The sequence below is a fragment of the Neomonachus schauinslandi genome, chromosome 2 (assembly GCF_002201575.2).
Source record: "Neomonachus schauinslandi chromosome 2, ASM220157v2, whole genome shotgun sequence".
Classification (NCBI taxonomy): Eukaryota; Metazoa; Chordata; class Mammalia; order Carnivora; family Phocidae; genus Neomonachus; species Neomonachus schauinslandi.
Window position 1 is genome coordinate 82,519,868 of NC_058404.1, and position 15,654 is coordinate 82,535,521.

At 38.0% G+C, this 15,654-nt stretch overlaps 1 protein-coding gene across 2 annotated transcripts in view; it reads right to left on the reverse strand.

The window, feature by feature from the left end:
* Positions 1 to 684, reverse strand: part of SMARCA5 (SWI/SNF related, matrix associated, actin dependent regulator of chromatin, subfamily a, member 5) — a 41,003-nt gene extending 40,319 nt beyond the window's left edge. The window contains exons 1-2 of one of the 2 annotated variants that reach the window (XM_044912879.1): positions 484 to 684; positions 83 to 348 (exon numbers count right to left, since the gene is read on the reverse strand). In XM_044912879.1, coding sequence (XP_044768814.1) covers positions 83 to 259 — 177 coding nt within the window. In that variant the 5' untranslated portion in view covers positions 260 to 348; positions 484 to 684. The other variant, XM_021679362.2, reaches the window with a different exon arrangement.
* Between the last annotated feature and the right edge of the window lie 14,970 nt (positions 685 to 15,654).

The following is a 15,654-nucleotide window of genomic DNA, read 5'->3' on the forward strand; positions in this document are numbered from 1 at the left end:
GTCTGATCACTAAAATCCGGCCGAGGAAACCAGATCCTCCTCCCCACTGCGCCCTCTTCCCCGCGCCACAAGCCACCCTCACCTCCATCTCGGAGTCCGCGGGGCCGGAGCTAGCCGCAGAGGAAGCCGCCTGGGCCGCGACGCCCTCCGGGCCGCCTTTGTTGCTGCTGTTGCTCACGCTGCCGGCGACCGAGGCTGCGGGCTTGGAAGGCGCGCTCTCGGGAGGCGGGGGTGGCGGAGGCTCGGCCGCGGACGACATGATGTTCCGTCTGCGTCACCCGCTGCTGCCTGAGGCCCGGCTCGGCAGAGATGAGGAGGCCTAGGCCTGGGTGGTTACGTCGCCACGAGCTGACGGAGGAGCGAGATGACCACCCGAATGGCCCCCTGCGCTGCGGCTCCGCTACGAGCCTGAGCCGGGCCCACCACCCTCCCCCTTTCGTCTGCCTCCTCTTCCGCGGGGCTCAGGATTCGACCGGCGCTTACCTCACGGCGGGAATCACGTCGACGGGAGTGGGCGGGGCCACCTGGGTCACCGAGGTCAGGGAAGGCGGGTTGATTTAGGGAGGGCGGAGGGTTGGAGTTAGGAGAAAGGTAAGCGAAAGAGAGACCGACGCCGGGAACTAGCTTCGCCGCCTCCTTTTCTTCCTCTGGGAGAAATCATCTATCTCGCCAGCATCCAGGACAACTACCTACGCCACCGACTTTCAACCCTCGCGAGATTAATAGTTGGCTAATTGACTGGGTTCTGAGTGCGCTTGCGCGTTCTCCTCGCCTCACCCTTGGCCACGCCCCTCGGGGGCCCCCAGCGGGCTCTAGGACGAGGAGTGGGCGGGGCCTCGGGGGAGTGCTTGGAGACGTAGCTTTGTGCGTCCCCTCTTAGGCATGACGCAAACGCAGTTCCTAACCGCTCTCCTCGTCTGTCCTGTCTTCTGAGCCCGGAGGGGGTCAGTGGCACCACCTGAAAACTCGCCCAGGTTTTGCGCTGCCTACTGAAACATGGAGGCCTGTGCTGACCTTAACACTTTACCGCCTCCACTTATAGGCGTGACGCCATAGTGTTGACGTTATGGTTATCCCAAGTGACGTCTTTTTTGTCGTGTCAGGACAAGTTTCCGTTAGTGTGATTTTTGTTCGTCTTCTCATGTTAGCTATACCAGTCATTTCTAAATTTCTTCTACTTCGATACAAAGTTAGACTATTTCCTCCAGATTTACATGCTAAAAGTAAGCAAACTGTACGCGTCCATGTGACAGAAACCTGAGTAATCAAGGAAGAGAGGCGGTGGGTTGTATCTTTTCCTCAACCACCAAATATTAAATAAAAAGTACATTCTTTTCGGGCGCCTGGGTGGCTCAGTTGGTTAAGGGACTGCCTTCAGCTCAGGTCATGATCCTGGAGTCCCGGGATCGAGTCCCGGGATCGAGTCCCGCATCGGGCTCCCTGCTCGGCGGGGAGTCTGCTTCTCCCTCTGACCCTCCCCCCTCTCATGTGGTCTCTCTCTCTCTCATTCTCTCTCTCAAGTAAATAAATAAAAAAAAAAACTTAAAAAAAAAGTACATTCTTTTCTCAGTAAGAAATGTTGCAAGTAATCTCTGTTTTGTACACTGCCTTAGGCTTCAACACAGCCTAAGGGTCGTGTGCATCCGTCTACTGCAGAATTTAAGCCTATTGTATTCTATTTGATAACAAATCAGCGTATTACAGTGAAGTGTTATCTGCACTGCACAAGCTCTTATTCATCTTTGCATCCCATGTCAAGAATTCTATCAGTGTTTATTGAATAAAGAAGACACGCTTTTCAAGAGTTAAGGTTTGAGCTAACTGGTTAATTATGCTGAACTTCATACACGAAGGATCTCCTTAGAATGTATAGACTACAAACTTAACTAATCAAACGATAATTCTTTGAGATCTGGAAAACGTCCACCAGCCCATTAGAAATGCTATTTCTGAGACTATAAGAAACTGCCTAAGGATACATTAGAAAAATACCTGCAATGACATTCAACATAGTCTTTGCATTGTAATTCAGAAAGCTACCAATAGGCTGAATCCAACATTGAACTGTGATTTTAAAACTATTGTACACCCACAAAACGAACTATTCTTAACCTTTTAACAACCATTAATGTAGAAGAATGTTTATCACATAGTCTTAATTGAAAAAAATTTTAACAGTTCAAACATATAGATAAAATTTGGAAGGATATTCATAAAAGTATTAAAAGTGTTGCTGGTGTTTATTTCCTATTTTTTTGTTTGTATTTTTTTATTTTTCTAAAATGAATTTGTATATTATATTGATAAAACTTATTTTTAATATTAAAAAGTGTTCTTTTACCTAAAAAAGTTTGAGTGGAAGGGTAAAAGGTAGTGTCTAGGGTGGTATCTGACATATAGACACTCAATTAAATAGTTATTTGATAAATATTTAATATTGACATCATTAAGTAGGAAGAATATAACATTTATTTAATATTCAGAATATCTCCCCACTCTATAGTGATGGGTAGGTATCTTGGGTCCTGGTTTGGAAACCCTAAAAATATATGTAAGTATATAAATGGAAGGTTCTTAAGTCTAAGAACTATTTAAGGAAAGCTATAAATAGCAAGAAAAGCAATAAATAAAATTGCCTTTAAAATGGCAATTGTCTTTTAACATGTGCATTTATACCGTGAGTTTCTCATATGAGCATATGAAAGCTGTATGGGAATCTTAAAAATTGTAGAGGGAAGATATTTAGAAGAAAAGAGGAAGAGAAAACAGAATGTTTGAGTCCTCTAATTAACATTAAGAACAGAGAAACAAATTTTGAGCAGGGTCTCAAGCAGAGAAAAAGAGGAGAGAGAAGCTACAGAAAACACAAGATGCCTGGCAACTGAGCTGTAGGAATATTAGCTAAGTTAGGCATATAGTACTTACATGGTGGCCAAAACACAAAGACCTACTTTTCTTCAAAGACTAATAAGTTACAGTAATAGCTAGTTCTGGAATTGATAGTATAATATAGGATTAGTGTAGCTCTTCAGGCAAGCACAGATTCCAGTGCAGGCTCAAGAACTTAGTAGCTGTGTGAATGCAGGCAAGTTATCTTTCAACTTCTTTGAAATCCGTTTTCTTGTCTTTTTATTATTATCTCAATTTTATATTGGGGTAATATTCTTATAAGGACACCATAAAAATTAAAGAGATAGTGCATGTAGTGTGGTTAATACAGTGTCTGACCTGGAGTGAGCTCTGTGTTCAAGTATTAGGTATTCTAATCCTGAAGAATCATAAGCCTAAGAATCAGTCCAGTTGGAGGAAGGATAATCTAATGTTTTCTTTTTTAATAAGGAGGAAGGTAAGAGGAATCATGTCAAGAAAATGCTAGAAAAAATTCCTGCTTTAACCATGTTCCCAGAAATAGAATGTTACAATGTAAAAACATATTAGTATTCTATCTCAAATATGCAAATACATGTTGTTTACACTTAAAATTTCCTCTGTTAGAGTTAGTGTGCCAGAACAGCATGTGCTGTGCTGTGCCGGAGAGTAGAACGAAGAGATGTTGCCAGAGGACAAAAGATGCCCAAGAGCAAGAACTCTCAGCATTTTGGCCTTGAATGATAAGGGAATTGAGTTAATTAAGTTTATCCAGAACAGAGTAGGAATGCTGAGCCTCTCTTCATCACATACTTATTTTATTTTGTGAAAGCCTAGGAAAATAAAGTCTGTAACTACGTGACAACAATACAAGAGTATTGAGTTTGTGAGTATCTGTGAATGGAGAGTTCCAACAGTAGATACCAATGATCACATCTTGTATGTATCATTTTCAGAATTCTCCTACATGGGTCATTTGCCATGTAAGAGCATTTCAAACAAAAATATTAACCAAGTTCTTAATAAAAAAGATAAATAAGGTTTAAAAATATTCCCCTTATATTTGGTCACCAACTCACATTAGTGGGTGACTTTGTATCTGTTGGGTGTTTATACATGTTTTTATGTAATCATTTAAAGTTGCCTTTTCTTTAATATACCCAAGTCAAAAATTCAAATTCTCTGTACCTTTTCCTTCCCACTCGTGAAAATATTTTCTTCTTTATTGAATTTGTTCTAGGTAAAATACTCCTAGGAACCCAAACATTATAATCCAAAGTGAAATTTTAACTACCACCACTCCTGAAATATTTTCAAAAGAATTCGCTATGGCCAAAGCTATGGTTAAGAAATTTGGGGTTCCTTTGCTCAAAAGATTGAAAGTAAGAAGATGGAAAAATATATGCCTCAAACATTATTCAAAAGAAAGCAGGAGCAGCTATATCATTATCAGGGAAAGTGGACTTCAGAGTAAAGAAAATTACAAAGAGAGAGTGTCAATCTACCAAGAAATGTCAATCTACCAAGAAGATATAACAATTCTAAATGTGTGTACACCAAACGACACAGCTGAAAATATGCAAAGCAAAAACTGACAGAACTGGGGGCACCTGGGTGGCTCAGATGGTTAAGCGTCTGCCTTCGGCTCAGGTCATGATCCCAGGGTCCTGGGATCGAGCCCCGCATGGGGGCTCCCTGCTCAGCAGGGGGCCTGCTTCTCCCCTTCCCTCTGCTTCTCCCCCTGCTCATATTCTCTCTCTCTCTCTGTATCTCTGTATCTCGAATGAATAAATTTAAAAAAAAACTTAAAAAAAAAAACTGACAGAACTGAAATGAGAACAAATCTACAATTATAGGGCGCCTGGGTGGCTCAGTTGGTTAAGCGACTGCCTTCGGCTCAGGTCATGATCCTGGAGTCCCTGGATCGAGTCCCGCATCGGGCTCCCAGCTCGGCAGGGAGTCTGCTTCTCCCTCTGACCCTCCCCCCTCGCATGTGCTCTCTCTCATTCTCTCTCTCTCAAATAAATAAATAAAATCTTAAAAAAAATCTACAATTATAGGTGAAGGCTACAGCATCTCTCAATAACTGATAGAACATCTAGGCAGAAAACCACCAAGGGTATAGAAGAGCTCAACCATACTGTCAACCGACAGAATCTACTTGACATTTATAGAACACTTCACATAATAGAAGAATACACATATTTTTCAGGAACCCACAGAAAATATAATAAGAGAGACTATAAAACAAACCTCAACAAATTTTTAAAAATTGGAATTATACAGAGCTTGTTCTTTACCCACAGTAGAATTGAGCTAGAAATCAATAGCTGAAAGTTGCAAGGACTAGCTCTAAACTAAACACCACACTTCTAAATAATCCATAGGTCTCAGAGGAGACCTTAAGAGGAAAACTGAATTGAACTGAATAAAAATACAATTTATCAAAATTTGTGGAACACAGATAAAGTGCTAAGAGGGAAATTACAGCACTAAATACTTATATTCAAAGAAAGGGAAGAGACTCAAATCTAAACTTCCATCTCAGAAACCCAGAAATAGAGGAACAAAGTAAACCCAAAGTAAGCAAAAGGAAGGAAATAATAAAGGCAGAAGCAGAAGTTGATGAAATTAAAAGAATTCTACATAAAAGATCTTAATGCCAAGTAAGTGAGTTATACAAGGTTCAAGATAAAGATAAACATTCAAAAATCAACTGTATTTCTATAAATTAGCAATGAACATGTGGACTCAACGCAAATAGGCTTTTCAACAAATGGTTCTGGAGAAACACGTATAGCAAAAAACAAAAACAAAAAACCTTGACCAAGGTTTCACAGTTTGTACAAAAATCAGCTCAAAATGGATAATAAATTTAATGTAAAACAGAAAACTATAAAACGTTTAGGAAAAAAATAGGAGAAAATGCTAAGGATCTAGAGCTAAACATAGAGTTCCTAACCTTTGAAACCAAAACCATGATCAACAAAAGGAAAAACTGATAAACTGAATCACAAAACTAAAAATATTTGTTCTTGTGAAAAATGTCAAGAAGATAAGAAGACTAGCCATAGAGTAGGAGAACGTATTTGCAAAATACATATCAGACAAAGGATGAGTATCTACAATATATAAAGAACTCTCAAAATTCAACAAATAAAAAACCAAAGAGTCTATTTAGAACACAGGGGGAAAAAATGAAGAGACATTTCACTGAAGAAGATATGCAGATGCCAAACAGCACATGATAAGATGTTCAACATCATTATCCATTAGAAAAATGCAAATTAAAACCACAATGAGATATCACTTCATACCCAACAGAATGGCTAAAATAAAAAATAATGACAACACCAAATACTGGTGAGGATAGAGAGAAACTGAATCAGACATTGCTGGTGGCAATGTAGTGCAGTGTTGATAGACCCAAAAACACTGAGAATGGCTGTTTTTGGAAGAGACTACTCTTTTCCTCAAAAAACAAAAGCATGTGCACAATTTTATTTCTCTGAAGCTATTGCTCCTAAGTATAGTCTCAATCGTTTGTATTAATTGTAACTTTTAACCAAAGTAACTTATGTCACACAAAACTAGAGGGTAAGTAATTGTAAACTACATGTCATACACTGCCATTTTAGCAGACTAGCCAAACTCATCAATATACGTAACACAACATTTTACAGAAATACACATCCTTTATAAGATTTCTAAAAATGGTGAAAATAAGCACATTTATTAACAGGCCCACAGAGGTAACCTCTTTGTAGCATTTAAAATACAAAATAAAAGCCTACAAACTGAAAATTATGTTTAGTAATCAATGTTGCAGCATCATATCATACTTAGAAATGATTTCAACATCCAATGAATATCTGGAAATTAATGTAAGTCCAAGGTTTTAAGTCACCTGAAGAAATTATCTTCAAGCCAACATACTGTAAAATGTAACTACTATTGAAAATGAAACTGATTCAATTTGGCTAAACACAAATTCATATTTTTAAATAATTTTTAACATTAAGTGGAAGTAATGTTAGTTTACTTGATCAATAAACTAGTGTAAATTTAAGAAGAACATTCCCAACCAGAATAAAATATAGGCTTGCATGATACTTAACAGTGATAAAACAGAGAAGACATAGCTAGACTTATTAAACCAATAATATTGAACTAGTCTTGTTTGCTAAAGATTCACTTAAATGTTGTGAATTTGTCTTCAAAAGTTACCTGTTAGTTTTGCTAAGAAAACTTTTCTTTCCTTTTAGATTCTGGCACATTTAAAGTATTAGTTCATTGTTTTCTGGGAATTTTAGGAATATTCAATCTATGTAAGTGCTTATTTACCTCTATCAGCCAATCAGAACAGGACTGTTTAAGAGTTTATAATCTAATCTGTCAATAGCATCCTGAGATGGAAAAGCATTACATACTCACAGAATGAAAAGTAAAGATCTTTCTGAATTACAAACATAAATAGAGAGCCCTTACAGTTTCAATTCTAAAATTTCAGCCACAAGGAAAGCAAGAGTAAACACAATATCACAGTAAGTCTCCGGTCCAGGTATCAAAGAGCTCTTTTTCCTATAGTAAATTCTTAATTGATTTGAGCTCAAAATAGAGAAATGAACAGTATAGATAAAATACACTATTTTTTTTAAAGATTTTATTTATCCATTCATGAGAGACAGAGAGAGAGAGAGAGAGGGGCAGAGGGAGAAGCAGGCTCCCCAGGAGCAGGGAGCCTGATGCGGAACTCGACCCCCGGACGCTGGGATCATGACCTGAGCCGAAGGCAGACGCTTAACCATCTGAGCCACCCAGGAGCCCCAAAATACACTATTTTATAGATAAAAATACACTAACAAAACTAATAATCTGTTGTCTCTCACCAAGCAGAGACTAGGTCTCTATAAAACCCTAATTCTTTAAGAGAAATCATCCAATGATCAGACCATAAAACCAAATCACCAGTGATTGCTGCCACCAATGGAAAATAATTTATCAGATACAGAAGAACCAAAAACAAAGCACAAAATTAATAGAGAGGAAAATTTAAAATAGAAAAAAACAGCATCACAAATTTGCTGCTTTGGATTCACCTCTTTTGGATTCACCTCTAAGGGCCAAGAGAAGACGTACATGGGCTTCAACTACACATGAGGTGCACTTCTCTGGTTCTATTCTGTTCCATTGGACATCTGGGTGGAAAATTTCCGAAACCTTCAAAAACATTAAAAAAATAAATAAAATCATGAACTCTCATGAAAAAGAATGCATGTTAGATGCATGCTTTAACCCATCCATGAAAAAATTAATGAGGTGTTTGAACCAGTTCAAAGGAGAATTCAAAAAGTACAAATTTATATGGAGTAAAAGAATGCTGAAAGGAACATGCAAATGGAGGTAAAACTATCTTCTTCCACAGTAGGGAAGGGAAGTCAGTTTACTCCCTACTGAATAGTACATTTGCATTTCTATAGACAAGAATTATTTTGTAATTGTATCTGTTATTTGTAATTTAGAATTGTAAATCAGAATACCCAGAGTGTTGTCCTCTATGCTCTAGATAATTCCTAATTTGCACTGAAGCGCATTTTCCCTACACACCATTGTCCTAGATTATTATAAATAATTCTCACTTGCACGATTAAGTAGCCTCCTAACTGGTTAGTTCTTCTTTATTTTGCACTAAGTGGAAGAACTGAAATCCAAATCCATGCTGGTAACCACTGTAGTGTGTGTGTGTGTATGTATATATATATATATATATATATATATAGTCATTCATATATATATTTGTGTATATATATATGTATGTGTGTGTATATATAGTCATTCTTCATCTCTATCTAGAATAGCTTTCTCTATTTTCTCTTGATTTCTCTGCCCCCAATTAAGTGCATTGTGTTTGGTCCACCCCAATTCCATTTGGTTATGCATTATAGTGCCTCCTAGATTACCATCCATATTTCAGTTTCAAATTCCTAGTGTTAGGAGACAGATTAGTCCAGTTTAGAACAGGTGCCCATCTTAGATTCATAGGTGTAAATAAGGGGCAGGACCACTGGGTACAAACATAGTTACCTAGGTCTACCTCTTGACCAGGAGCCAGGATGGGAGGCAGTTTCTCTTAAAAAGAAGACTGGTGGACACAAAGCATTGACTGGTATCTCCAACATATGTTTATGGTCTATGCCACAGAAAGTAAACTATTTTTTATAGAAAAATCTATTAATATTCCCAGCCTTGTGATCTTTTTCTTACATAAACTTTTCTTTTTTTTTATTGAAGTATAATTAACACACAGTGTCATATCAGTTTCAGGTGTACAAGATAGTGATTCAACAATTCTATACAGTACTCAGTGCTCATCATGGTAAGTGTACTCTTAATCTCCATCCCCTATTTCACCCATCCCTCCTACTCATCTCCCCTCTAGGAAACACTAGTTTTCTCTCTGTATTTAAGAATCTATTTTTTTGTTGATTTTTTTTCTGTTTGTTCATTTGTTTTGTTTCTTAAATTCCACATATGAGTGAAATCATATGGTATTTGTCTTTCTCTGACTGACTTATTTCACTTAGCATAATACACTCTAGCTCCATCCATGTCATTGTAAATGGCAAGATTTCATTCTTTTTGATGGTTGAGTAATATTTCAGTGTGTGTGTGTGTGTGTGTGTGTGTGCGTATACTACACAGCACTATGACCTTTTAAATTTTTATTCACAGTTTAAATTTCATCAAAGGTGTCAATTCTAAGTTCAGTTATACTTGAAATACATTCAGCTAAATTATATTTGAAATATGTTTTTGTGAGAGCTAGAGAGGTTAATTTCACCCATTTGAAAATTTGATTCTTACCTTTTTAGGTATGAAGTTATTATTCTATAAAAAGACATCATGAAAGAAGATAAGAGCTTAGTATCTTATAAATTCTGAAAAAATCTTTTCAGTTTTTGACATGTCTCAAAATAGAAGCTCTTCATAAGTGTTGAACTTCATCTTCTGTCTATAGTGAATGTCCCAGAATGCATGTAAGTGGAAAAATTCTCTAAGTCTCTGTTACCAGCCAGGAGACCCACTGAGTTACATTCTTAAGAAAATAGCACAACTTTGGGTTCTGCCCTAGAAAGATGGGGCCACTTCAGAGCCTAGCTTAGTGGAAGGAAGTGGAAACTGTGTAAGTACCACATTCAGAAATGAAAGAGAAGGAGGGAAGTCAAAGGAGGCTTCCACTGACTATTTTGCAAGAGAGTCAGGAATTACAGAACAGGGCCATTGTCAATAAGGCTTTGTAATCTTTGCAGGCTGCTCCTACTTGTTACTTTTGTCACTCCTTTTGATGACCATTTCAAACCTACGTTTCTTTTACCATTGAATTTTCTTCTTCTACATTCAGTACTCTGAATTGATGAACCATTATATTTGGAAGTAGACTGAATTTTAATTCTGGATTTCAAACTCACAAGAAAGTAGTTATTTATGATGCTGTAATTTCCTTTACTAAACTAGTAAATCTTGAGCACTTAGATTCCACATCAGAACCTTAAGGTGGAAATTGTGATAGCAATGGTATCTTACAGCTGGTTGGCATTTTGTTTACAAATCGTGTCCATGTCCTCACAGAAGCAGACACCAGGACAGGATCAAACATGCAAGAGATTTATTGGTGAGGAAATGCCTGCTAAGGATAAAGGGAGGAAGTGGGAACAGGCAGAGCTAATACTTGTGCAAAAGAGGGTAAAGATGGAGGGCTGGGAGCCTCCTGGGTGGCTCAGTTGGTTGAGACTCCGACTCTTGGTTTCGGCTCAGGTCATGATCTCAGGGTCTTGGGATTGATCCCCACCTCTGCTCTGCACCCAGCGTACACTCTGCTTTAGATTCTCTCTCCCTCCCCCTCTGCCCCTCCCCCCACTCCTGAGCGCACCCACGCTTTCCCCCCTCTGTCTCTCTTTCTGTCAAATAAGTAAATAAAAATAAAATCTTAAAAAAAAAATGAAGGACTGGGAAGGAGGAATTACAGTTTACAGCAGAGCTCTAAGAAAGTTTTGACTACTCCTATGTGGAGTTCTCCAGCCATAGTCTCCTGTAGGTAAGTCCCATGTCCTATGGCAATGTTCCTGTTCGAGTACCACTGTCTACTGGGACACCCCAGAAGAAGTGTGCCCTGAGAACACAGGGGTGGTGGTGCTGAGGAGAGGATGGAGGGGTTGCGGAGTTGGATCCACAGGGGCAGAGGCTGGGGCTACCACAGTAGAGCTGAGGTCACAGTATCAGGGTGGTGTAGGAGGCCAGAATATCCACTCCAAAATATGCCACTTTGGCCTGAGGATTATTTTGAGCTAAGGGTAAATGTGAATCAAGAGATGCAGAAAAAAGCCATCCTGGAGCTTCTCTTGTCTGACTAAAGCAGAAACTTCTGAAAAATGAGGAGTGCCACAAATCTCTCCCAGGGAAGTTTTATGGCTATGAAAAAGACTGAAAGTCAGCATCCAGATGGATCTGCACAAAACCTTATTCCGTTAATTTCCCCTATATATTTACGTTCTCACAGTTTACCACCCTGGAGAGCCTAAAACTCTTTTCCTTTGTCTTCTCACTTCTCTGCAAATGTATTGTTCTTTTGTTAAGACGCTATATAAACCCAAGTTCTAGCCACCCCTTTGAGTTACTCTTCATTGTGGCTTCTCCTGCACTGTGTGTGCCGTGCATGTTGATAAATTGTTTGGTTTTCTCTCGTCAATCTGTCTTTTGCCATTCTAATTTTACAAGGCTCCAGCCAGAGAACCTGGGAGGTAGAAGGAAAAAGAACTTTTTCCTCCTTACAGTCACAACAAATTATATGACATGTGTTGAAAAGAAAACAATATGTACTTTTAGTAAATTTGTCTCCTAATTCTAATTGACCGATCTCAACTGATTTCTTTTTTTTTTTTTAAAGATTTTATTTATTTATTTGACAGAGAGAGACACAGTGAGAGAGGGAACACAAGCAGGGGGAGTGGGAGAGGGAGAAGCAGGTTCCCTGCAGAGCAGGGAGCCCAATGTGGGACTCGATCCCAGGACTCCGGGATCATGACCTGAGCCGAAGGCAGTCGCTTAACCGACTGAGCCACCCAGGCGCCCCTCTCAACTGATTTCGTACATACACATACTACACGCACACTACACAATCTTCGGTATCCAAAAGTAAAACATGAACTTATCACTGAACACTTACTTGGATTCACAAAGATGCAACGTACTCAGAGTAAGAAAAAATTAAATGAAACAAGACTTGGACTTTGATGATAATGACAATCATGACAATGATGGTGGAGATGAGATGATGATGATAACAAACGTTTGTTTGCTAATTACATGTATTGCACCACATAATGCTCTGAGTGTTTTACATGCGCTGGTTTATTTGGCCCTCACATCAGCCCTTGTGAAATGGATAATTTTTGCCCCCCTGTTGCAGAAAGAGAAACAGACAGAAGGTAGAGTGACTTGCAGAGCATTATGCCTCCAGTGGTACAATGTGTGATATGGCAGATTAATTAGACCAAATGACATAAGAGTAAAAGGTGAAACCTGTAGCTCAGGGCTGGTAGCTTATGAGGAATGGGGAAATAAATGAAGGCCACTCAGATGGGAACACCCAGAGGCTATTTATTCAGAGCTTACTCTACCAAGGGAGTTAGGTACCATCACTTGCTCTTGGCATGGTGGAGAACTGGCAGAATGGGGAGTGAAAAAGCTTTACGGTGGTATGCTCTGATTAGAAACTGTTGGCATGGAAAAGCTAGAGGTGCACTGACTAGAAGCAGGGCATCTTATATGTTTGGTTTGGGGAAAGTATTTGGCTTTCTCTGATTGGTCCTGAGTTTGAGGCAAAAAACAGGGAAGTTGGCAGTCATTGACCAAGTCCTGATCATTCTGGGCAGATTGCTGTAGAAGCTGTGCTTAGCTTCCCAGGCTGGTTGCTACAGAGACTGTGGGTCAGAATCCCATTGTCGTATTTCATCAGTTTGTATACTTAGTCTCTCTAGAGGAAAAAGAAGTCACCCAGTTTATCTTAATTCTGCTAATAATAGTTTGCTTCTGTTTAATGGTAATGCTGATAAAATGTTATTTAGGTTATCACTCTATATATGTACACCATGAGGTTTTCTGCAGTAAAAAGTGAAATAAATAGTACAAAAAATATATATTCACAAAAGAAGAAAATTTTTCTAAGAAAAATGAAAAGGATAGTACCTCTACTAGTTCCTATATTATTTTTACTTGAGAAAGTTCATTTTAAAATGTGTAATTATGATAGACTTAGACTTTTCTCCAAAAGCCATTCTCCAGTACTCTCATTTTAGCTGGGCATATGCTCATACTAAGTTCCTAAGACAGCACTTCCCATCCTTCCTTGAAGCCAGGGGTGACCATGTAAGTGAGCGATGAGTGCAGTTTTTCATGCTTCACTTACGTGAGAGAAATAAACTTCTATCTTGTGTAAGCCACTGTTATTTTGAGCCCCTGTTACACTCCACTAATCTACACTCAATAATACAATGTTTAATTTTTCTCTTGTGCACAGTTCTGGCCTTGAAACTGTGATTTTTTTTGAAACTAATTGAGATCAAATGGAAAAAAGTTATTTAGAGATAAATACTCAAAAATGGGTTTTGTACATGGAGCAGGTACCCTTTAATGAAAAACAAAAGGTACCTTTCAAGTGTACAAAAATTCTTTTAAAAATTTGTATATAAATACGTGCATGTCACCTGTCCAGAAAAAAAAGGTAAACGTTTGGTGAAAATACATTCATAATTATAAGTTTCATGCATTCCCAGGGTGAGCCAAATATCTTAAGTATACTGAAATAAAATTTTTTAAGATGCTATATCAAAATAGTACATTATTTACTTCCTACTTCAGATAGGATTTTGTGTAAGTAAGGATTACTTTCCTACGCAGGTATAAATAGGAGCTAAGCACGTGGCTGGGAACCACCATCCACCAATTTTTTAAGTCTTGCAAGAGAAAAAAAAAAAGAATTGATGAAGCAGAAGCTGTGTTCCCAGCACTTCAGCAAGGAAAACGATTCAAGCACAAGAATGAGGAGGGGAAAAATACAGGCTCAGAAGAGAAATTCTCAAAACCAAGCACATCCCCAAGGACATGTCAACTCTGCTCCAAGGCAGATATCAAGAAAGAGACTAAATATTCCAGTTAGAAAAAAAAAGCATCAGACTGGATAAAACAACAAAATTAGTCTATATGCTGCTTATAAGAGATAAGCCTTAAATATAAGGGTGCTCAAAGGTTGAAAATAAAGAGAAAAAGATAGTTCTTGCAAATATTGACCAAAAGAAAACTGGTATCATTGTAATAACAAGAAGCATTACTAGAAATAAAAAGGAACACTTCATAATGATAGAAGGGTCAATTTACCAGGAAAATATAAAAATTCTAAGTTGGTATGCATCTAATAACAAAACCTCAAAATATATCAACCAAAAATTTACTGAGTTATAATGAGAACTAGGAAAATCTGCAATCAAGTGGGAAATTTCACATTCTTTTCTTAGAAACTGACAGAACAAGCAGTTAAAAAAAAATCAGTATGGATATGTAAGATGGATATGATTAACAAACTTGACCTAATTAATATATGAAGAAAATGGCACCTACCAACTGCAGATACTCATTCTTTTCAAGAGCACTTGGAACATTTACCGAATTTGATGCTATGCTGAGTCATTAAGCAAGTGTTAACAAATCTTTTTTTTTTAAATAATTGAAATGAGAGCATTTTTTTTCTGACCATAGGGAAATTGAGGAAGAAATCAGTAGCTAAAAAATTACTATTAATTCCTCACATTTTGGAAATTAATCAATATAATTGTGAAGAAATCAAACTGGAAATTAGAAAATATTTCAAACCAAATGGTAGTAAAAATATGACATTTCAAATTTGTGGGATATAGCTAAAGCTAAAATCAATAATCCAAGTGTTCATCTCTATAAATTATGAAAAGGACAAAAAATTAAACTCAACTAAAAGGAAGGGTATTATGAAGATAATATTAGAAATTAATGAAAGAGAAAAGAGATGTTCATTAAATGTCAGTACTACCAAAAGTTAGTTCTCTGAAAATGAATGAAATAGATAAATCCTCAGGATGCCTGGGTGGCTCAGTCAGTTAAGCGCCTGCCTTCGGCTCAGGTCATGATCCCAGGGTCCTGGGATCAAGCCCCGCATCAGGCTTCTTGCTCAGTGGGGAGTCTGCTTCTCCTTCTCCCTCTGCCTGCCCCACCCCCTGCTTGTGCTCTCTCGCTCTCTCTCCCTCTCTCTCTGACAAATGAATAAATAAAATCTTTAAAAAAATAGATAAATTCTTGAAAAGGCCAACCAAGAAAAGAAAAGAAGAAGCACAAATAAAATATCAGGAATGAAAAAAGAACATCACTACAGAGCCACCCAGCATTAAAATGATTAAAGCATATTATGAATATTTTGCCAATAAACTTGAAATTTTATTTGAAATGGACAAATTCCTAGAAAAATATGAAATCCAAAACCAACAAAAGGAGAAATAGAAGTAGAAATTGTGAATAATTTTATGCCTACATGAAGTGTTCCTGCTCTGGGTTCCATCTGTAGCCGTTTCAAGGAGGTTGCTCCTACAGTTATTCGTCCTTTTTCCAGGATCACAGATATTTTCCCCCTTGTTTGCTGGATTATTGCTATCAGCATGCAAACATGGGCTCATGTTAACAATTTTATCTTTCAGTCTTTTGTTT